Source organism: Nelumbo lutea, chromosome 8 (genome assembly GCF_056320005.1).
Source record: "Nelumbo lutea isolate HS-2025 chromosome 8, American lotus-T2T, whole genome shotgun sequence".
In the NCBI taxonomy this organism is placed as follows: domain Eukaryota; kingdom Viridiplantae; phylum Streptophyta; class Magnoliopsida; order Proteales; family Nelumbonaceae; genus Nelumbo; species Nelumbo lutea.
The window spans coordinates 52,315,614-52,341,198 of NC_142691.1; the positions used below are offsets into that span (position 1 = coordinate 52,315,614).

The window sequence follows — 25,585 nt, forward strand, 5'->3', positions numbered from 1 at the left end:
CTTGCACAATAACCAAGGGCTCAATCTTCCTCCACGAACTCATCTTCCTAGCTTGGATCATCTTCTTCCCAACTCCTCTCCTTCCCGATGAACTTTTTTGTTCTCCTTCTCCTCCCATTTCCTACTTTCAAACTCCTCAAAGGCCCTTCTAGCAAACTCACCACCACCGAAAAAACAAACCTTGGCTCTTTCCAATCATGACCACTCTATCCACCAAATCCTGGAGAGCCCCACACCCTGATCTAGTGTCATTGCCATCATTATTTTGCATTGTCCTGCTCGTTCCAGAATCAGAGTCAACAACACTCAATTTGTTCTCCTATTGCTCCTTCCCTGATTTGGATGCCAATGCCAGTTCAGCCCCTCCTACCCTAGCTCAGCCAAACCAAGTTTTAACCCAGAGAAGACGTTTGACACATGCACTACATTATGATTCTTCGAACTGTGAAATTTCATGTTAATCGCCTCGCTAATCTGATTCTCTTCCTTTTCATCAAACTTGCTCCTTCGGCCAAATCAACATCCAGCCTTCCTGCCTTCACCTCCTTTTCCATCACCTGTTTCCCTTTCCCTCAGTCTCACCTTCACTCTCATGTTCATCACTCGCAAAAACGCATCCTTCCCCAACTTCCTCCTCCCCCCCCCCTTCCAGCCTCTCTAAACCCATAGAGTAATCCACTTCCGAAGTCAACGGAGCAGGCTTTCTAGAGTTGTACCTGTTCGCATCTATAACCCCAAGCTCAATGGAGTCGGAAAAAACCTTGGCTCCTCAACCACCCTGAAAGCGGAGATCAGAATCTCCATTCGCTGAAGAATTTTGTCATGTGCCTTAGGAGAACTCAGCCCTAAAAGCTAGCTGTTAGAGGGAGAGAACCCAAGCACATATATACCCCACAACAGCATCCCATACTACCAATGTGGGATACCTCACATTAGCATCCCATACTACCAACATGGGACAAATGGATCACAACATTCCACCACACTCCGCAGTCCCGACACCTACACAGGCTCGCTTTGCACTAGTCCACCTGGTCCCGGCCAAACACTGCAACACCAACGTCACCACCTGCGCTACACGATTGCAACTGGGAGGCATAGTGTGTTCACTGATACCATTTATTATGTGCCTTAGGAGAACTCACCCCTAAAAGCTAGTTGTTAGAAGGAGGGAACCCAAGCACATAAATACCCAACAACAGCATCCCATACTACCGATGTGGGATACCTCACATTAGCATCCCATAATACCAACATGGGACAAATGGATCATAACAAATTTGGGCAACTAACAAGGTTCATACCTGTTCCACAAATAATACTCTTCATACCGGTCTCACCGTACTTGGCGATCACCAAATCCATATTTCTCCCAAACTCTTTCTGATTCTAGTCAAGGTACTTCTAATTAGCGTCCCACTGCTTTTGGACTCTGGTCAGTTAAGACCTAAGTCCTTTCTCTTGTAAACTCTATCCTTCCTCCTCTGATTTTTCTTCCTTCCATTAACCAGATCAACACTACAAGCTTCAGCTTCATCTAAAATTTCACTTAGACAAGATGCAAACTTCAGGTGGGTCCTCAAGAAGGAGGAAGATGATGACAAGCGAGGAACATTGTCTCCTGTTGAGGCGCTCCAAGGCCTTTCCCCTTGAGTCACGTGATTACTAACATAATCACATGAGTTGCTTTTCTAACCTGAATAGGCCCTACAGCCGGTCCCAACCCTTGAACTCAAACCGGTTTAGACCACCTCTCTCTAGACTTTAAGTTATGTGGTTCTAATGCTTTGGATGACATGACTCCACCCATGGTAGCCTCTGCATAAGTTTTTGTACCTAATTCAATTAAATTTGAATTGCAAACTTTATTAGGCATTTCCTTCTCATCAGACCTGTATGTAGTCTCTACAGATTCCTTCGAGATCCTTTGTCTGTCCTATCCCCTCATTAGAAGGAATCTGTCTAACATTTCATCCAAAGCGACATTTCAACTTCCAGCAGAACCCAGACCTTCAACCAGAGACCATCTGCAAGCAGACTGATGCATCTAGTGACATCTTCAAGCTTCAGTACCAAAATCCTGAGTCTTACAGCCTGAAGTTCATGAAGATTATAATCAATCAAACTCCAGCCAGAATCTGGATCAACCTTTCAAAGTTTTCCACGTTCCAAAGATTGAAGGGAAGACCCACAAGCTGAATTGCAAGATTGTCTACAGAGATGGGGTTCTGATTACAAGACATATGCCAAACCTCTGTTTTTTTATCAATAACAACAGATTTCATTAAATAGTAATAAGGTTACAGAAAAGGGGAGCTAAAGCATCTTAACTACCCAGGGAAAGGATAAGTCCCAAGCTGAAAAACAACCTCTGAAAAAGGATAAGTACCATTTCAGTAGTGGAAATCACGTCTTTGTCAACTTCAAATAACACAGCCTTTGAATAATCAAAGGGCTTCATATTCACAAGGCCCTTCAAACTAAATCTCTCCACAATCACCTCCAAAATCATTCCCCAACCAGTAATTCTTTTTACTGATGTTAAGATCACATTCTTCTCCCAGGCTCTCTTCTCCACTTCCAAGAACATCCTCTGACTTCTAGTAGTGCTACAACCAATAGCTTGTGGGCTTCCCTTTTTTGATTTTTCTTCCTTCTGTTGCTCCCTATAACTTTGCTCCTCAGAGGCCACTGGGCCATTAAAGATTTTTGGAATGTCTTTCTTCTAAATTGAACAGGAATTCCTGTAATAAGTCTGCAAACAATCAGCACCATGCCCCCTTTCTTCCTTCCAACACAAACAACATCTGCCTTCTGTTATCACTAAATGTTTCCAAAATCACCACAAACCAACCTTTCATATTCCTCCTCATTTCAGCTTCAAATCTTTTATCAGCTACTCCCACTGTACTTTTCCAGCCTTGTTTTTAATGGAGAATATCGAACCATCCATAAAACCCTTCAACCATCCAATCACCTCCTCAACTACTAAGATGGTGACTCTCTTTTCACTCCTCCATTCCTCCATGTCACTGTTGAAGAAAGATCTTCGTATCCACTTCTCTCCTCTATTTCACTTCCTCCCTTCTGTTAAGTCTCCTTCAATCCCATGTAACACTTCATGCAAGCATACACACATAACAAGCTTTTGTGTACATGCAAGTATACACACACACACACACAAACATTCATCTTTCGAAAAGTGAACAAAAGTAAGATTTTGCAAACGAATGGTCCTATATTTATGATTTCCACAAAGTTTAGGTTCTGTTCTTATCAAGTGGTCATAAAATAAAGATGGAGCTACAAGCCCCTACTCACATGCAATGTTCTCCCCAATTTCAAGATAGTACATAAAATTCCTCTTTGAGAATGAAATTTATCACTACAATAACAATCCTTTGAAGTGAACATCAACCTGTCCCATATTTTATCTGTAGTTCATTTCACCTATTTCCAGAAAAGGGTATAAATTGATTAGTCTTTCCTCACCATATAGCAATCCTAATTTCAAGGCCACTTTCTCAAAAATTTAAGGCTACTTCCCAAAAGTAATATAAAATTGTGGGACCAAAAGAATTAAAACAGCACTGTTCTACAGAAAATACTTAGAAATTTTTCACAAGAACAAAAAATCAAGTACACAACAGTTAAGCTTTGAAGCAGCAAGCGTAGACTCAAAATAAATTGTCATTAACAACAAAACTGAAAACAATGAAACCAGTATAATAAATAAAATCACGAAGTAACAATTTCTTCTCCTAACTGCAGTGCTTTAAATTCTGAGAGTACCTTTAATCATTTATAGATTCAATAACACAACAATCACTACTTAGGAATGCATTCTCAATTACCTTAGGACGAGTAAACCCATGATCAAGAAATCTATCACCACTAAGAATTTCTTCCTTGACAGCATCTTGAATCTTGGATAATTTTGCATCATTTTTTACCACGATATCTCGAGTTCTAAAGATGTGGTTCAGCTACAGAATTCATGGATACTCAGTCAATAGCAAGAAAACCATGTACTGAAATATACACTAAAACACATATAAAAGAAGTCTGAAGAATGAAAAAGGATCTGCACATACAGCATGCATAATATATGCATCCATGATACTTGAATCTTCTTCCAGGCCTTTGAGATAAAAGGGCTTCTTGTTACAGTGTAATATATCACGATAGCTGTTGCCTAGAAAAATATTTGTAATTCAGAGCAAATGAATATGTATGGAAAGGATGACAAAACTAATCATATTAAAACAGGTAGTTTACATAATGTAGTTGAAAAAAAAAAGCATTCAGTGAAACTGCAGTTACTGCAAATGAATCTACATTGATTAATCTCTATATAGACAAAAGAGCCAAAGCTAAAACCATTGAGATAGGATGATGATGACAATAAAAACATCAAACAACAAATAAAAATCAAACTCAAAACCAGCGGCAACAAAGCACCAACCAGAAAACTGATTACTCAGCAGAGAAATTTATTGGCTTCATCACTAACTAGTTCATTGAAAACAATTGTTAAAAGTCTGTTAGTATACTCGGATTAGTACCGCAGGGGTACTATTGTAATTTCTCCCTTTCGTTTTATTTGTTTATGTCGCCCTAATATAAATACCAAAAGCTGGTGCCGCCAGCTTCACTTTTGGCTCTCGAATCTTTTCTCTCTCTCTTATCTCTTCCCTCTTCTCTCTTCTCTTCTTCTTCTCCTCTTCTGGACAATATGGTATGAAAGCGGGACTGTTAGATTTGAAAGGAGATCGAGCAAGCCTTCTTTTTCTGTCTTTTCTCTTCACCAGCTTCCATTTGTTTTACTGAAGATCCAGAGTAAAACATTGGACTGAATCCAGAAGTAGGTTCACTTAACTGATGTGAGGTGATCAGCACCTATTCTTTCCTTTTTTGCGGGATTGGTTGATCCCTGTGATGCTTTGTAGGTCGGTGATGACCTGTATATGCTTTGACAGCAGTCCTATGGCATGCTTGTAGGTCAGGAGATGACCTGTATGTGCTGTAACAGCAGTTCTATGGTGTGTTTATAGATCAGGAGATGACCTGTATGTTCTGTAACAGCTGTAGTTTTTCTTCTTTGATGATTGAAGGGCTGTGTTTGAACTGAAAGGTGGTTGTCTCTAGTTTCCAGGTGCAAAGGCAATTTTTTTAACAGTAATACAGTGTGTGAAGGGGAAATTGTGTGGACTGGAGACAAAATTAAATAAACATTGACTTTCTGGGTTGTTGGACTGTTCTGTTTTAGGGTTTTGTGACTACTTTGGGTGTGACCTGAAACAGTTATAATGAGTGGTGAAGATTCTGCCACATTTGGTGTTTCCTCAATGCAGAATGGCCTGAGTGGGGGTATGGATTTATCCTTCCCTATGGCTGTCATACCTCTTGATGGTCTGAATTATTTAGAATGATCAAAAGGGATCACGTTGTACATTACTGCAAGAGGAAAGATGGGATATATAAATGGGAGAATTAAAGAACCTAATTCTGGCAGTGCTGAATATGATAGATGGAACCAAGAAAACAGAATGGTTATGTCTTGGCTTTTAATCTCTATGCAACCTCAAGTGAGAAGAAATTTTATGTGGGCTGAAACAGCTTACAAGATTTGGGAACAAGCAAAGTCAACCTATTCTGAATTGCGCCACTATGCAAAGATCTATCAATTACAGGCGGAATCATTTACTTGCAAACAAGGGGAAAGGAGTCTCTCTATGTACTATTCAGACTTGATCTCCAACTGGAAGGAGTTAGATCACTATCAAAGTGTGGAATGGAAGTGTAATGAAGATGAAAAAGCGTACAAGTCCCTTGTTTCCCAGTAGCGAGTATTTACATTGCTCCATGGCTTGAGCACCATGTATGAATCCATTAGAGTCCAGATCCTAGGCAACAAGGATCTTCCATCTGTCCATGAGGTATATGCATTAGTACAATCAGAGAAAAGTAGAAGAAATTTGATGAATAATTCTAGGGGGGATGCAGTTGTATTGGCAGTGAAAGGGAATGTTGTTACAGGTGGGGAAATCCCTTTAAGAAGGGGAATCTTCAAAAAAGGGTGGATGAGAAAGACAAACTATGGTGCACCCATTGCCAGAAGTCTCGACATACTCGTGATACTTGTTGAAAACTCCATGGGAAGCCAAAATGGGCTCAAAAGATAAATGACCAAGACTCCATGGGCTCTGAGAAAGCTCACTACAACAAACATGGCTACTCAGGAGAATCAGCCCCCTACTACTACTGTAACTCAGATACACACCTCTAGTTTTGACCCTAGGGATGATATCGTTAATTCCTTCCGTGACCATTTAGAACTCTATGGTAGGGCAATTCGTCAGATGGATGCTCCTCCCTCAACTTCATTTGCATCTATATCAGGTAATTCTACCACAGGTTTCCATGCATTGTGTCCTTGCCCTGATTCTCCTTGGATAATTGATTCTGGAATGTCAAAACATATGACTGGTATGTCCACTTACTTTCAGACCTATCATCTTCTCTCAAGAAGAGACAAGGTGAGACTAACTGATGGGTCATACACTACCATAGTTGGTCAAGGAACCATTTCTCTTCCCTTTGGCCATACCTTTCCTAATGTTTTACATGTTCCAAAATTCCCTATTAATTTGTTCTTTGTTAGTAGTATCACTAATTCATTAACCCACTCTATGATCTGTTTCCCTTCTTATTGTGTGATGCAGGATTTCGCCTCGGGGAAAACGATTGGTAGAATCTAGTGGATGGACTCTACATGCTGGAGAATAAGGTTGGTCTTACAGTCATAGTCTAAGAGTCAAGTCTATTTATGGCACAGTCGTCTTGGTCATTTATCTTTTGAGTCTTTGAAACTAGTGTTCCCACAGTTGTTTAAGTCAGTCTCGGTGTCAAAGTTTACATGTCAAACTTGTCAATAGATTAGGCACTGTAGAACTCATTTTTCTTCAAAAAATAATAAATCTGAATTTCCTTTCCATACTGTTCATTCTGATGTTTGGGGCCTTGTTACTTTATTACCTTTATTGATGATTACTCCAAATGCACATGGGTGTATCCCATGCAAACTAGGGATGAAGTACCAAAAATTATCCAAACTTTCCAACGAATGATCTTCACCCAATTTCAAACTAAAGTCCAAGTCATCCAAATAATGCCAAAGAATACTTTCATAATGATCTAACAGAGTTCTTTGCTTCACGTGGCTCACTTCACCGCAGCTCATGTGCTCGAACACCCCAACAAAATGGTGTTACTAAAAGAAAGAATTGACATCTTCTTTAAGTGGCCCGGGGGTTACTGATTCATATGAATGTCCCAAAACATTTTTGGCTTGAGGCTATCCTTTGTGCTGCTTAACTCATTAATCGTATGCCCTCTCGCTAGTTAGAGTGCAAAGCCCCATATCAACTCCTTTTTCCCAAAGCTCTTTCCTTTCTATTCCTCCGCGTATGCTTCGTTGTCATTGCTTTGTTCAAAACCTATCACCCACCCGTGGAAAATTGGATCCTCATGTTATTTCTTGCATCTTCTTGGAGTACCCCACAACTCAAAAGGGGTATCAGTACTTTGATCCAGTCTCTCGAAAATATTATGTTTCTATGGATGCCTCTTTCTTTGAGAGTGAGCCTTTCTTCCTTGATTCTCCTTAAGGGGAGTGTAAAAATGAGGAAAAACATATTTAACTCCCTCCTCTTCCTGATCCTTCTCCCTTCCATGTTTACTTTCGTCGTCACAAAGGCCAACCATGTCCAAGAGTTGTGGAGCACCTAGAAGTTGTACCACCAATGCCATCAAATTCTCCGAGGGCGGATCCTACCCAATAAGGTACCTTGGTTCCCATTGATGTTCCTGACCCTATTGCTATTGATACCTCCATTATTGATGACCCTAACCTTCCTATTGCTCATCGGAAGTTAGGTCTTGCACCACTAAACATCCCATTTCCCATTTTGTTTCTTATGAGAACATTTCACCTTGCTTTTGGGCCTTTCTTTCGTCCACTGACAGTGTTCCTATTCATAAGAATGTGGTATAAGCTCTGTTGGTGCCTGAATGAACAGATGCAATGAAAGAAGAAATTAATGTGTTGCATAAAAATGGTACATGGGAATTGGTGGATCTTCCTGAGGGGAAGGAACCAATTGGATGTAAATGGGCTTTAATAGGAAAACATAGGATTGATGGCACAGTAGAGCGGTATAAAGCTCGTTTAGTGGCAAAAGGGTTTACACAAGTGTATGGAGTGGATTATGCAGAAACCTTTGCACCAGTTGCTAACATGAACTCCACTAGAGTCCTCTTCTCTTTAGCTGCTAATCTTGATTCAGACCTTCATAAACTAGATTTGAAGAATGCATTTTTAAATGGTGTTCTTGAATAAGTGTACATGGTACAACTCCGTGGTTTCCGTGCTCAAGGTGATAAACAAAAAGTGTCTAGGTTAAAAAAGTATTTATATGGCCTAAAACAACCACCAAGAGCCTGGTTCAGCAGGTTTCGTGTAGCTGCTCAACAAAGAGGCTACAAGCAGTGTCAATCTAATCACACATTGTTTGTGAAAAGAGGGGAAGGAAAAATTGCAGCCCTAATAGTGTATGTTGATACAGTTATCACTAGTGTTTTAAAAGGGCATGGGAGGTGTACGCCTGGAGGCGCTCCCAAAATGCCCTGAGGCGTATGCTAGAGGCATTGACACCTATAAGGCGTACACCTCATGCACATCTTTATTTTTCTTAATATAAAGGGAAATTGTCTAAAACACACCATGAGTTTTCAGCATTTCTCTTAAACTCACCACAATTTTTCAAAATGTTTAAAACTCACCATGTCAACAAGTTTTTATTTTCCAAAGCTCACCTTCCTTAGTGCTTCGACAATGCTTCTTAACAAAGGTGTCCACATCAGCATAAATAACAATTTCCATGACTAAATCACCCTTGAATGGTGAGTTAGAGGAAAAGGCTTTTCTCAGTTTTCAATTTTCTTTTTTTTTCATTTTTAGTTTTGCTATAATTTCCAATGTTTTTGATAATTTCTGTTTTTTTACATTTTTCTATTTTCTACTATCTATAAAATTTCCTGTATCTTTCGTTATTTATTTGCAATTTCCATGTTTTTCTATAATTTTTTATGTTTCTTCTACAATTTTTATTATTTGATTTTGTTTTTCAATTTCTATAGTTTCTATAATTTGAAAATAATTTTTATTTTGTGTGCAATATCTACAATTTTTTATATTTTTTTGTACTTTTTGTGTTTTTGTGTATTTTATATTTTAAAATATATTTTTAAACTTTTTTTTCCTTTTCTTCATGTCTAAATGTTAATATATATATATATATATATATATATATATATATATATATATATATATATTTCTATGAAGGTTAAAATGGTAATATATTAACACTCGTTAGTCTCTTTAACGTAAAGTTAGTGACATGGTGAGTTTTAGACATTTTGAAATGTTGTGAGTTTAAGAGAAATGCTAAAAAATCATGGTGAGTTTTAGACAATTTCCCTAAAATAAAAGATTCTTATTAAAAATAAAGAAAATTTAAATGCCCCTCTTGACAATAAAGCCAATTCAAAATAAGAGAAGAAGAGAGATTGGTGACAATGGAACAGTGCTGACGGCGCTGGCTTCTATTAGTATATATAGGACGACTAAAATAAAAAGGGAAAGACTCTTGTGCCCCTACTATAAGTGAAGTATAATAACAGAAAAATAAAAAAGGCTTTAACCATCCAAACGAACCCTAACAAGACAAAATTAATAGACAAGAAATAAAATAAACTATTTCAACACTCCCCCTCAAGTTGGAGCATAGACGTCAATCATGCCCAACTTGTCACACAAATCATTATGCCATACATGATGAAGACCCTTGGTGAAGATGCCTGCAAGTTGTTCTTCTAAGCTGACATATGGAGTGTACACTTCCCCATTCACAAGTTTCTCTAATAAAATGCTTGCCCACTTCAATGTGTTTCGTCCTATCATGGAGGACTGGATTAGCTACAATGTTGATAGCAGTTTTATTGTCACAATAGCGTGACATAGGGTTGCTAACTGCAAAACCCAATTCACCTAATAGGTTTCTTATCCACATGATTTCAGCAACCCCATGAGACATAGCTTTGTATTCTGCTTCAGCACTGGATCTAGCCACCACACTTTGCTTCTTACTTCTCCATGTGACCAAGTTTCCTCCTACAAAGGCACAATACAGACTGGTAGACTTTCGGTCATCAACTGCCCCTACCCAATCAGCATCAGTATATACTTCCACCTTTAAATGTCAATGTTTCTAAAACAGCAAACCAGCTCTGGGAAACTTCTTGAGGTATCTAAGAATCCCCTTTGTAGCTTCAAAGTGAGTTGTCCTAGGATTGTACATGAACTGACTAAGAAAACCCACTACATAAGCAATATCAGGCCTGGTCATAGACAAATACAAGTGTCTCCCTACAAGCCTTTGAAACTTCTTCGCATCTTTCAAGAACTCTCCCTGACTGTCTCCCTGGTCCAATACAAAATACCATTATCTTTGTTAATGGTTCGATTAACACTAGTTCAGTCCCAGGCCTGAACTAAGAAAGAAAGAGAGAAGAAGAAGAGAAAGAATAGAGGAGGAAAGCGAAGGGTTCATCCAGAGAGAAAAAGTCACCAACTCTTAGCTGACCCGCCTTTTATTTATAATCTGTGCATTAGAATGCAAAACACAACTCTGTCCCTCATCAAGTATGGGACACACAACTTAAACATAGATAAAATAGACAACTCACCTTTAATTAAATGATAAATGACTAAACTGCCCTTATACTTCCAACTCTAACAATCTCCAATACCACTAACACTAGCAAACGGTTTTAAATCTTTCTTCTACCAGTTCCATAGACAAATATTGAGAAATAATACATTGGTAGTTATCATCACCAGATAAGATAACATAAAAGGCCACAAACCAATAAACTACCAGAGTACTACTTTATAAAGAATACTAGGGAAAATGCCATATATGATGCCACTCTTGTGTAAAATGAATTTAACTAACTTACAAATTGAGAAGAATAGTTTTTGCTTGGATGAATTGAAATTAATGCCTCCGGACATTTTATAAACATTCAACCAATGCTTATACAACTTCTGCTTCAAGCCACTAACACAATTGTCATTATCTTCCTGGTAGGAAACAAAATGCATTAAAAAAAATGTTATGACTTCAGAAAGTGCATAGCTAATTATGTACACAAAAGTTTGAATATCACAAAAAGGGAAAAACTGCTCCAACTAATGCAGAGCCAAAGAATATGTGGTTAAGAATTTGAATTATAATGCATATTGTCAAGGCATTAGATGAAAGTGGATCACCTAATCACAGAAGTGGTATAATTTTACAAAGAAATACAAAATTCTAGGTCGGTTCCCTAATTTACATACCAATCAGCATGCAAATAAACTGAAAAAAAAATACATGTATTTTCTCTTCATACCAATAGCATTTTAATTCGATAAATTTTGATATTCCAAACGCAACTCTACAACATAATATGGAGTTAGTAAAGAAAGTGCATGTCAAAATATTATTAGCTATACTAAAAAAAATATTAAGAAAGATTAACAAAAGTTGAAAAGAATAAGGAGCAGAGCCCCTCTATTATTTATTATTTTTATTGTTAATTGTGATAACTTAATAAATTAGGTAAAAGAATATATACAGAATGCCAAGCATCCGCAAGAAATGAAGTGCCAAGCACTCTGTTGAGGCATTTTCTTCATCCCATAATTAGTTTCTTACAATAAATTGCCCCAGAAACATTTATCAAAAAAAAAAACAAATAAATTGCCCCAGAAAAATCGTGCCCTGCTCACCCCTTGTCTAGACACTGCATCAACTGGTGCATTTGTTGATCTGTAAGTCCAAGTGAAGCTTGTATTAATTTCTACTACCAAGGTTCTCAGATCCTTATTCTTAACAATATTGCCAAGGGCCTTGTTTGTTGTTGTGTTGTAGCCAGTGTACCACCACCTTTGAGTTCTCCTCTACCACAATATTTTTTTTATCAGTAAAAATCTCTCCTCTACCACAATATTCCTCAAGCTTAGAGTCCTTGCCATTCTTAGACCATGCAGTGTTGCTAACAACTCTGCCCTGTTTGAATTTCCTACCCCTATGAGTCCAGCAAACAATGTCAAAATGTTCCTCTTATGATCTCTAAAACCACCTCCTGTTCCAGATGATCTGGGGTTGCCTATGCTACAACCATTGAAGTTTAATTTGACTCCACCTTCTAATGAAGGAGCCCAACAAAAGGAGCACTCAGGATTTGTTGCTTACCTCACTGCATGTAGAAGCCTATGTAACCTAACATGAATGAACTCGTCAGTGTTACACATGGGTGTTGTCCCATGTGTACTGAATAGTGAACACTGGCATGTTCATTCATGATAGGTTGCATACGCTTTTACACACAGCAAGGAAAGCAGCAGATCTGGACCACACTCCTATGAGGCAGAACTAGAAGGATTTCTATCATACTCCCCAACCTTTTAGCAAATCTGCAACTGTAAAATAATCAAAAAGCTCTGTTGTTCTGATCCAATGCACAGTTTGATTTGTGTGCTTTCCTTGACCGCTTCTAAAGTCCCTTTCCTTTCTTTAAAGAGCCCATTATTCCTTTCCTCCCATATCACCCAGACAGCTGTAGCCCTCATACATCTCCACATCAATCTTCTATGCTAGATATAGTATGTAGTAGAGAGATAAGAAGAGAAGACAAAGAAAAAGATAGAATTAGAGATCAGAAAAAAAAACAAAAAAAAACATAGGGTATGTACCCTATATGTTAAGTATACTCATCTATAAATGGGTAAAAAGACTATTTAACGCTAGCCACTCAATACAAACCTGAATATAAATAAAGTTATAGATCAAAAAACACAACCTCTTAACTTATTAACCATACCCGACCTTCCTAAATAAGTAGCTAGCTTGGACTTGACAACACCTTTGGCAAGCACATAAGCAAACTAGATCATAGAAGTAATAAATGGGAGAAGACTTCTCCAGTAGACACCCATAAGTATACGTAATGCTGATCTAATTCAGTATGCTTAGTCCAATCATGCTGTAGCAGATTATGAGCAATACTGATGGCAGATATGGTTACCACAAAATAGTATCAAGCATCCATCAAAAGCCAATCCAAACTTTCCAACAAAAGAATGCAACCACAAAACCTCAAAAGCACACTGAGCCATGCCCTGTATTCTGCCTCTGTTTTCCAGGAGACCAAATTACCAACAACTAAAGCACAATATCCAAACATGGAGCATCAATAATTAATAGAACCACCCCAATCTGCTTTTGTGAACGCTTTTATCTTCATGTGCCTATGATTGGTAATTGTTTTGAATTCTGCTACAGTAACCCGAACCACGAAGAGAAGGAAGAAGAAGAGAAAGAATAAGAGAAGAAGAAGAAAGAAAAGGGTCTGTCAAAATCTGATGGTCTCTCCATTCAGTCAACCCCCTCAATAGTTATTAGATTCTAATGACATTTACAAAGACTAAACTGCCCTTACTCAGGTGTGGGGCAGAGTGTCTCTAATAAAACTGCCACATAAGCAAACAACTTAACAAACATAAGATGACTAAGCTACCCCTATTCGGCTCACTTTAACACTCCCCCTCAAGCTGGAGAATATGTCATATAATCCCAGCTTGTTACATAGATAGTTCACTTTCCCTGAGCTTAGAGCTTTTGTAAACAAATCTGCCCACTGATCATTCGAGCCCACATGTTTTGTGTTTATCTCTCCAGCAAGGACCTTCTCCCTCACAAAGTGGCAATCAACCTCTATGTGCTTTGTTCTCTCATGAAATACAGGATTGGATGAGATATGGAGTGCAGCTTGGTTGTCACAATACAGCCTCATAGGTTTATCCATGTGAAACCCAATTTCTTGTAGAAGATTCCTCAACCACACTAATTCACAGGTAGTGTGTCGTGGCCCTATACTCAGCTTCAGCACTGCTTCTGGCCACAACCGTCTGCTTTTTACTCTTCCACGTCACAAGATTTCCTCCAAGAAATGTGCAATAGCCTGTCGTAGATCTTCTGTCATTCACTGAGCCTGCCCAGTCTGCATCTGTATACCCAACTACTTCAAGTTTTCCTCCTGGTTTATACAATAGTCCACGGCCTGAAGCTCCTTTCAAATATCTTACAATTCTAAGAACTGCATCCCAGTGAGGTATATGAGGGTTCTGCATGAATTGGCTCACCACACTGACTGCAAAGGAGATATCGGGTCTCGTGATAGTCAGATAGTTCAACTTCCCCACTAGTCGTCTATACCTTCTGGGATCTTCAAATACTTCTCCTGTATCACTGCTCAACTTAACATTTGGTTCCATAGGGGTCTAAGCCGGTTTTGCACCTAACAGTCCTATTTCTTCCAGTAGATCAAGAACATATTTTCTTTGGTACAGATTTACACCTTGTTTTGACCTGGCAACTTCTATTCCCAAGAAATACTTAAATGTTCCAAGGTCTTTTGTTTGAAAATGATTTTGCAGAAATACCTTTAGTTTGCCAATCCCCAATTTATCACTGCCAGTAATGACAATATCATCCACATAGACCACTAATAAGATCTTCCCAGCTTCTGAGTCATAGCTGAACACTGAATGATCAACCTGGCATTGCTTCATTCCAAAACTCTTCACCACTTCGATGAACTTCCCGAACCAAGCACGTGGCAATTGTTTCAACCCATAAATTGCCTTCTTCAGTCTGCACACCTTACCATCCTCCCCTTGAGCAATGAACCCAGGTGGTTGCTCCGTATATACCTCCTCCACCAGATCACCATTGAGGAATGCATTTTTTACGTCAAGCTGAAACAGAGGCCAATCATACATAACTGCTAGGGAAATTAGTACACGAACAAAGCCAATCTTAGCCACCAGAGAGAATGTCTCCATGTAGTCCATTCCATACAACTACGAGTAACCTTTAGCAACAAGTCTGGCCTTCAGACGCTCCACACTACCATCTGGCAAGTATTTCACAGTATACACCCATTTACAACCCACAGCATGCTTACCAGGTGGGAGAGTAGTAAGTTCCCACGTTTGAGTATGTTGAAGAGCAGAAAGTTCCTCCTCCATAGCCCGCCACCATCTAGGTGAACTAAGAGCTTCTTGAACATTGTTAGGTATGGAAATTGAGGACAAAAGTGAAACAAACTGGCGATGTGAGGTAGAAAGACGAGATAATGAAACAAAATTGAAAATAGATGGAGGGTAGAACTGCGTTTACCTTTCCGTAAGGCAATGGGTAGGTCAAAGTCTGAAGGTTCAGCAATAGGAGCCATGAGAGGATCCACAGATGAGGTAGAAGCTAGAGGAGGGGCCGGTGTCGTTCAACGTGTATACACTTTCCGAATCGGTGGTCGTTCGGTGGTGATCTGCACTGGATGAGGTGATGAGTCTACTCCAACAACAGCATCTAGAACCGGATCACTGACAAGAAGAGGAAGAGGAAGTGGTAAAGGTGGAGACGAAGGTGCTTCAGGTCTTGAGAAGAAGGAGACAGACTCAAAAAATGTGACATCAGGGCACACATAGCACTTTCGGGTAATGGGATCATAACACTTGTACCCTTTCTGAGTCCGAGAATAGCCAAGGAAGACACATTTAATTGAGCGTGCATCTAGCTTGTCTATTCTAGGACTTAGATTGTGGACAAAGCACACACAACCAAAGACACGAGGAGTTAATAGAAATGGAGATAAAATGGGAACCAAGATAGAGAAGGGGGACTGACCATGAAGAATGAAAGAGGGCATCCGATTAATGAGAAAACATGCAGTGAGTACAGCATCACTCCAAAACCGTTTAGGAACATTCATGTGATGAAGAATAGACCGAGCAGTTTCAAGAAGCTGACGGTTCTTCCGTTCAGCTACCCCATTTTGTTGAGGAGTGAATGCACATTAGGTCTGATGAATAATGCCATGTTGTTCTAAATACTGTTGAAATGAAATAAAAAAGTATTCACAACCATTATCTGAACGGAGAACTTTGATTGGAACACCAAATTGTATGCGTATTTCAGCATGGAATTTTTGAAAAATGGAAAATAATTCACTTCTTTCTTTCATTAAGTAAATCCATGTCATTCTTGAACAATCATCAATAAAGGAGACAAAATACTTGTACCCATTATAACACTCTATTTTGATTAGACCCCAAACATCTACATGAACCAAAGAAAAAGGACTCAACATACGACTCTCAATCCTTGGACTGAAAGACACACAACGATGTTTCCCAAACTGACATGACTCACATTGCAAAACTGACAAATGACTCAAAGACGGAACCAATATCTTGAGAGCCTTGAGAGATGGATGTCCCAGTCGGCAATGCCATTGTAGAGGAGTAAGGGAAGTTTGAAGAGCAATTGAAGATCCACCACCGTCAAGATAATACAACCCACCAGCTTCATGCCCCCCACCAATCTTCTTCCCCGTTGTGAGATTACTAACAGACATAAGATTGAATGGAAATTTAGGTCCATATAAAACAAATGATAAGGGCAGAGAAGCCATGTCAACATTACCAACACCATAGATGGGAGATGAGGACCCATTGGCAAGTGTAACAGTTTGTGATGTGGAGGTTTCAGAAAGAGAAGAAAACACACCTGGAGTCCTGGTCATATGATCAGAGGCTCCAGAGTCAATAATCCAGGGAGAGGTTTTAAATGACATGCAAGCAATACTTAAGTGGGCAAGTGTGGCAGTGGTATGCTGTGAAGTAGTTTGAAGGAACCGTTCATACTCATCACGCGGTACACTCACCATCTCCCTCCCAAAAGTAGATGTAGATGTGGGAGGAGTTCAATCTGCCTGTTTACTATCACTGAAATCAACCTCACCTGCTATAGCATGATTAGCCCATTTAAAGGGAGGGCCATGTAGTCATAACAGAAATTCACTGTGTGTCCTTCCCTGCCACAATGAGTAAACTTCCTTGCAGAGTTATTCTTCCCTCTGCCACGGCCTCCCCCTGAGTCACGACCACTCCAACCAATCATGGAACTGCCACGGCCTCCTCAGGAGGCACGTCCTCCCCCTCATGTACTGTGTCCACATCCTCTAACTGTCACAAGTGCTGACCTATCAGACTGTGTGGGATTCTCTGTCTGTCCCAAAGAAATTCTGCGAAGCCATGAGAATACTTCCTCAAGTGTAGGAAGGGTAGAGCTCCCTAATATTTGGCCTCTAACTGGTTCATACTCTGATTTTAGCCCCACCAAGAATCTTGTAACATCTAATTGTTCCCTTTGTTGTTGTTGAACTTTAAAATCTGGAGTGAGGAGATGATAGACATTGAGTTCATTCCTTATATTCTTCATGCAGGCATAGTACTCTTCTAGTGTGTTGTTTCCTTGTTGCAAATCAAAGTACCCTTGATAATGTTGATACACTCTTGTTGTATTATCTTGTTCAGAATATAACTTCTTAGCACGTTTCCATATATCCTTAGTCGTATCAAGAAACATGAAGTTGGCACTAATTTTGGGTCCATACTATTCCATAGCCAAGCCATGATTTGAGCATCTTCTTGTTCCCAATTATCAAACCCTAGGGAGTCAGCCGATGGTTTCTCATCTTTTACGTGCTTCACTTTCCTCTTTGCCTTGAGGAAAACTTCCACTGATTTAGCCCATGGAACATAGTTATCCCCATTCAGTTTAATTGAGGTCATCTGTACACCTAGGTAGTCAGGGGAAACCACCACACTAGGTTTCTGATCATTATCCCATCTCCTATTGCTGCCATTGTACTCTTTCACAGTTGCCTCTAACGTGAATTCTCAGCTACAAGCTGACTGTTGTTATTCAAAGTTTGATGTTCCAGCACCTATAGCAGCCCCTAAACACAACAGTGGGTACACACGCCTTGTTCTTATTCACACTACTGCTAATTTCACAACACCACGAACCACATAAGCATCAATTTAACACTCACTAATCACATGTAAGCCCTCTTACAACCACTCAATTAAGATTATGCACCACAAGCACCACAACATAGTCAAACCTGTTACACCCAGTTCAGACTAGTTTAACACTTTTAAGAGGGCATTACACAACCACAAAAAACTCGGCTAGGTCACTGCATTACACCTTACACCACTCGGCCACTTACAGCAGCCCTAACACCACTCAACAACTTACAACAGCCCCTACACCATTCGGCTACTGTACACACAGCCCGTTCTATGGCAACAATGAACCTAGTTCTCTAGGTTCTGATCAGTACTAACAGATTCTTGAAGGGTTTCTACCCAGAAATACCAGCAGCACAAGAAGAAGAGATAACCGACCTTCCTTTGAGAGTCTTAACCAACCATTCATTGCTGAAGTCACTTTTCTTGATGAAGAAGAATATGCGCAGCAGAGAGAGACGAGCTGTGATGTTTCAGACCTAGGGAGAACCAATTCTCTCCATTGACTGACCAGAAACGAAGGAAGAAGGGTCACGAACACTGTTGAGATGCTTTACCAACTGAAGTAGGTCAGGAACATGGCTCCGATACCATGTTTCTAAATCTGCTACAGTAACCCGAACCAGGAAGAGAAGGAAGAAGAAGAGAAAGAAGAAGAGAAGAAGAAGAAAGAAAAGAAGGGTCTGTCAAAATCTGACAGTCTCTCCATTCAGTCAACCCCCTTAATAGTTATTAGATTCTAAAGACATTTACAAAGACTAAACTGCCCTTACTTAAGTGTGGGGCAAAGTGTCTCTAATAAAACTGCCACATAAGCAAACCACTTAACAAACATAAGATGACTAAACTACCCCTATTCGGCTCACTTTAACAGTAATAATACAATGCTTTGTTAGAATGCCCTTTAAGATAAGCTAAAGCACTCTCTACTACAGTTCAATGAGTATTATATCAATCACGCATGTACTGACAAGTCACAAACAATGCTAACTGTATAAGTAATGTTTGGTTGTACCATGCAAAAAAAATAGAAGTTTACCACCTACTCTCAGATGCATTTCCATCTTTCAGGGGTTTTTGTCAAGGATTCAAATATCAATACGATACATCCGATATGGGGCATATCATATCGGTATCGGTGGTGGCAGATACGGGATACACTATGACTGGCATTGTATCGTGCCAGTTGTGCATACCGCTACGATACAGTTCCATATCGGTGCGTATCGCACTGTATCAACCGATATGGACCGATTCGCATGATACACATATATGCCATATGCACACAATGCCTATCCTAAAAAATTTTGCATCTAGTGTGATTCGAACCTAGGCCTTACTTGCAACTTAAGGTGCTTAGCGGTTTAAGCCACTAAGCCATCTTTTAGTTTGTGATGATAAATGAAATAAATTATTGTTATTATATTTATTATAAACATATAATCTGAATAAATGACATCTTTATATTCAACAGTTCCAACGTAAAATTAAATAGAATAATATTAAAATTTAATATTTAAAAAAATAAATGAAATAAATAATCTACCAATTTTATATTCATATCAAAATTTGATTTTTAACTCAATAAATTTAAACAAATAAAAATATTAATGATAGAATAATTATTTTAGTACTTAAAATTCATATATTATATAATTTTAATATGTTTTTATAAATTAATAATTGATATTTTAATTTACACTAAATAATAAGATATTTATTACTTATAAAAATAAAAACATTGTTTACAAAATATTCAAGCATATAATATTATATTGAATCTATTAAATAAACTAATTTAAATTTAGATAAAAATTATTTATTATTTCAAAAAAATTATTGAAATAAAAGTGTTAATAATGGAATAATCAATTTAGTAATTAAAAATTATGAATTTACAATATTATATGCTTTTAAAAATTTTAATATATAGATACGAAATATTTTAAGTTAACATTATATATTTTATAAATATACAATTGATATTTTGATTGACATTTTATAATAACATATTTATTATTTACAAAAATAAATATTGTTTATCAAACATTTCAAATTTTAATATTTGGTTGGCTTTTTCTGTTAATGTTGAAAAGTAAAAATATTAAATTAGAAAATAATTAATATAGTAATTAAAATATAATAGCATTTGTTTGGATCTTGGAATTAAATAGAATATAATATAATAATGGTTTTATGCAAGCGTTAATTTGTAAAGAGTTGTATAATACGTGTCTTAGACTCCTGATTGATGGATTATCAACAAAGTTGTATGATATCTATGCATCCCATAATATTAATTGTAATATATTCCTTTATATATACCATTAAAATATACATTTCTTATGTATTTATATCTTATTTGTATCTATCTTGATCTTAATGCTAGTGTAGTTGATGTATTTACAAAATTTGTATCTATTTTCTTAGCGTATCCATGTGTTTTCATATCTTTCATTTGTACCCATGTGTTTCCAAAGTGTATCCGTACCCAAGTTGTCTGATACGATACCCGATACCGATACTTTGATCCTTGATTTATGTGTAGGGAAGCATGGGATCACACAGCCAAATCATCAGCATATAATTCTACTTAACCTCATGATCGTATGCAAGATCCATAGGAATTGGTTCCTCCAATAGAACCCCCAACTTCTCTCTTCCTCCAGCTGCCATACATATAGTTTGAGCTCATTCCAAAATTAAAAAAAAATAAAAAAAATGCTTGCCATCAAACTCAAAGTAATTGCCTATGTGTTTGGGCTCTTCCTTGTGCCATTTGGAGTCATCCTTGGTTCAACATCTGCCCTAAAATCACTACCAACTAGCTCCATCACTCACTAAAAATGATTAAGCTTAATGATTTAACAAATAGTAATCCCTAGAGAAGAATTGAATGACAAATTCAACACTAACTTCCACCCTAGAGGAGAAGCCACTACTTATGGACCATGAGAAATGCCAATCAATCTTCACAGTGCTTCTAGAACTCGACCCAAAACAAACTGCCTTCCAAACCTTAACAAAATGATTCCAAAAAATTCCAAGCATTCCAAAAAGAGAAAAAAAATTCTTAAGTGACACTTCGAATCCAAGTGACAAACTCTGTGGACAAAATTTCCCTTAAATCTCTTTTCTTCTTGAATGTTAGGAAGAAACTCCAAGACTCCCTGGGCACAAAACAATCTCAAATCTAGTCTCCAAAAATCATCTAAAGCCAGGTCATACAAAGTATATCAACAAGTTCCTCCAAATCTCTACGCACTTTGCTTGTATCTCACAATCTTCAATCTTCAATGCTAGATATAGTTGGTAGTGGGGAGAACCCTTCCACCCAATACAAAACAAAAATATAAATAAAGTAATAAATAAGAAAAACTAATAATCTCACAATAACAGACATAAACCAATTTTGTATGATGTCTATGGATCCATGTCTATAGCCCATTTCCATATTAGCAACTTCTTTTTTAATAATATAACTTAAGAACTTATTAAAAAAATATAACCAATTAAAGGAAACAAAAGTAATCATACCTTTAGGAAACATTTTCCTGTCCCTACCCATTTTGACATCAACATGCCAATGGCAGGTACCTCCCATTCAAATTTCCACTTATTTTTTGTCAATGCAACAACCTTTAAATTTGATAGTTTGTTCCCCAAGTGAAGATTAAATGAGCTGCATAAACAGGTATGCTGATATTCAATCATTTAAGTAAAACAAGTTTCAAACAGAGAGAGTAGAAAATAGAATAAGAACTCATTACGAGCTCCATAGACAGTAGTAACTATCTTGGACTACACCAAAAGTTCTGATAGCAACTAAAAAATATGCAATCCAACATGTATTACATTTTTCATTAAAGATAACTGATTTCAATAACATTATAGAGGGCACTGCTTGGTGCAGCCAACTTGTGCAAAAATGGCAAAGGTCAGATCCAAGTCCAGTCCACCTCTACCAAGAACACAGATAGATACAACCAACATTGGGTAATGGTCCTTTAAGAGAAAAAGCAAGTTGACAATGCTTGATATTTCTTTTTGTATCAGTAAATGCTTGATATCTATCCCCAACTTGAGGGATGTATAAACGAGTCAGGCTTTAATTATTTATGATTTTGTTATAAGCTGTCTGTGGCATTGAGCCCATGAGCCATTAATTATGTTTTTTTATAAGTTGGGCCATAATTTATGTTTCTTTAATTATACATTAAGAGTTGCCACATCATTAATGGCATATCTGTAATTTATTCATTCTTTAATCTTTTAATATAAAAAAAAAAGTGGGGGATCCCAGATTCCCAAGATCTGTTTGATCCATAACATCTCTCTTTCTCTCTCCTTCTCTTCTGTCTTGGTCTTGCTTCCCAAGGTCTACCTTCATTTTATTTTGTTCCGAGTTGAAAATCAGCCTATTAAAACAGTGAAACTGTTAAACATTTAATGCCATAAATACAAGGGGGGAATATCATGGCCATTAGGTCATGTGCGAGAGAAGCAGACCTACGTTAATTTTGGAACCAAAAAATGATCAAGAATTTTCTTATAACAAGGCTAAACATGAAATCACAATCACAGAAAAGTGCATGGTAAAGACAGCACATTGATTGACCAGGAAAGAGATCAAAGGCCCATCAATTGATGATATTCTAAGACATTGGGCATCAGTGGCATGGTTTGACACCATGTAGACAGCCCTGAAGATGGGGAAACTAAAATTAAATTGTGATGGATGTAGCTTTGGCAATCCAACACCTTCATGAATAGGCAGTGAAAATAGAGATCATCATGGAGATATAGTCATGATTTCACTGGACCAATTGGGATTGCAAACTCCTTGAGAGCTTAGATTCTTGCAATTCTTAAAGGCCTGAAGCTAGTTGGTTCCATGGAATGGTAGAACCTGATTGTGGAAGGCTACTGCAAGATAATGCTCAAACACATGGAGAAGAACAATGGGGGCTCATGGCTACTTCAACAGATGACCAAAAAAGTATTATCTTCAGTATCCAAATTAAACTGCCTGTTCAAATAAATACCTAGATCATCTAATCCCTTAGCTGATACCCTTACAAAAAAATGGAGTAACTGGACGCTAATAGATTTGGGGAACACCAGGACTGAGTACTGATATAAATCTAACATGGTTTTTTTTTTCTGAAACAAATGTTGTTGGCAGCTAAGAGCCAGTTATAGTGTCTTCTCCATATCCTATTTCCTATCTGGAGATGGAGAAATTTTTCTTATTATTTCATTAATCAATTTTGACATTGATGACCAAAAAAGGAAACTTCCAAAACTAATCTTTCTTTTGGGCGCAAACAATTCTTTGAAATGTGAAATGATAACATACCGCACAAGCATTTGAAACATATATAGATATATATATAATGGGTAAAATACAAAAACCTCCCCTGAAATTTAGAGAAACTCAACAAAAACCTCCCTTCCATCACTAACCCAGATGGAAAATGTTAGCTGATGCATTAATTTTTTTAAATATCAATTTTACCCTTCTGTCACTGTCAAACATCACCAATAAAAGGCACATTTTTCCTTCAACTGGTCAATCTTCTCAGAGGATTGGAACTTTGGGTACATGGTGAGGAACTTGGAGAAGGATTCATGAAAGTCAGGTATGGACTCTTCGGTTTCAAAGGTTCGCTTGGCAGCAAGGGATGTAGCACGGAGGAATTCTTTCTAGGCATGGAGCCTGGCAAGGGATCTTGACCTCCCAAAGCTCCCATTTTGATTGGAGAATGCATCGGAATCTACACCTTGCGGTTTAGAGAGGGACCCATCTTCTGATGCCTCTTTGAGCGCTTCTCTGAGCTTGCTTTCCTGCAACTGTTGGAGGATCAAGGCATTTTGCTTTTCTTCCTTTGTCAAACCAGAACCATCTCTTCTTCTGCTCTTCTCCAGGATTAAGGCCACACAATGAAATATAGGTTTCCATAGTGAAAGATGCAGAACCATCTCTTCTTCTGCTCTTCTTCTCTAGGATTAGGGTCGCACAGTGAGATATAGGTTTCCATAGTGAAAGATGAATGAATGCTCCCCTGTCACAAGCCAATCCAAAGAAATGAAAACCAACCTGAGCTCACCCAGGTTTTAGCCCATTAAACAAAACTCTAACAAAATGGATCCAGTTTCAAACCCCACCAGGTTCAATAGAAAGAAAAAGGTAACCGAGCTTTCCCAAAACCAAACCTCTATTTCAAAAATCAAAATGTTGGTGCAAGGAGGGAAGATGGCAGAGATTCAGAAACATTCCCGAACTTTAACCGGGCCGAGGGGTCTTTACTTTTTATCCAAAATATCCAAACATGCAAACTCAAAATATTCTTCCATTAATGGCCACAACTTTAACTAGATCATGAGTACTTGGCCCAAAATAAATGAAAAGGAAAAAGAGAAAGAATAGAGATCTGAAGAAGTAAAAAAGGAAAATAGTAAGATGGAGATCTGAGTCCAACCAAACCTTCAACCGTAATTAGATAAAACCCGAATTTAAGCCCCTGGTTCAAGAACCCAAAATGTAGGATTCAATTGAAAGTGGAACACATCATCAACAACCCGGAAAATAATAAGGTACCCCAGGGATCAATCCCATAGAAAACACAAAGTCCAAATCTCTCGAAAGCATATGTTGTCTGGGTCCAACCTAGCCAACGAGAGCAGTGGCAAGGGAAAAATTGGTATTTAAAAAAAAATAATGCACCAGCTAATGTTTTCTGTTTAAGTCAGTGACGAATGGAGGTTTTTGTCAAGTTTCTCAAAAGTTCAGGGGAGGTATTTGTTACAGCAAAGCTATAGGGGAAGTTTTTATGATTGTCAGAAACTTTAGGGGAGGTTTTTGTATTTTACCCGATATATAATTCCATAAACATGATAACAGTTTTTTATTAGCAAAGTCAACCAACCTCATACTTTTTGTTACATCAGTACCAGTTTGTCCATTGAGCTGCAATTCGTGCTCTTCATCAGAATCAGAGGCTTCATCCTCATCTACTGTCTCATCTTCTTCACTCTGTTCAATAGGGTCAATATTTATAGATTCCTGTATCTCAGTTTGCATGGCATGACGTTGACCAGAGTCATCATCAGACCCTAAGAAACAAGAGAGCAAAAATGGCAACTATAATTCAGAAACTCAGGCTCTATCTTCAAACGTAAACAAATGGACCTTACAAAACAAAGACAGATTGAAGAAATGCTGAAAGTCTTAAACTAATTACTCGTTTAAAAACCACAGAAAAGAAAAGCTTTTAGTGTAAGAAATGCATATACCTGTTGAAAATTGTAAGGGGACATCTATTCCCTAAATATCAATGACTATAGTTCAGTTTAATTGAGTTGAAGGAAATATAATTATACAAAGTAAAACAGACGAAAAGCAAGATATTTGCCATCAACAAATGAGGTGACCAAAGGCCACTACAAGGAAATTTCCCTGAAGAATACTTCCAAATTAACCCAAAGCTTGGCTTTTGAAATCTTTAAATTCCTGTGTTGTTAGGACTGTTATTA

At 37.9% G+C, this 25,585-nt stretch overlaps 1 protein-coding gene across 6 annotated transcripts in view; it reads right to left on the reverse strand.

The window, feature by feature from the left end:
• The window catches only part of NOF1 (U3 small nucleolar RNA-associated protein), a 114,912-nt gene that overhangs the window by 57,448 nt on the left and 31,879 nt on the right, over positions 1 to 25,585 (reverse strand). For all 6 annotated transcript variants that reach the window (XM_088959283.1, XM_088959281.1, XM_088959284.1 and 3 more), the window contains 5 exons: positions 24,979 to 25,165; positions 21,587 to 21,731; positions 11,083 to 11,206; positions 4,095 to 4,195; positions 3,855 to 3,986 (listed from right to left, as the gene is read on the reverse strand). In XM_088959283.1, the coding sequence (XP_088815409.1) occupies positions 3,855 to 3,986; positions 4,095 to 4,195; positions 11,083 to 11,206; positions 21,587 to 21,731; positions 24,979 to 25,165 (689 nt within the window). The remainder of the gene's footprint in view (positions 1 to 3,854; positions 3,987 to 4,094; positions 4,196 to 11,082; positions 11,207 to 21,586; positions 21,732 to 24,978; positions 25,166 to 25,585) is intronic.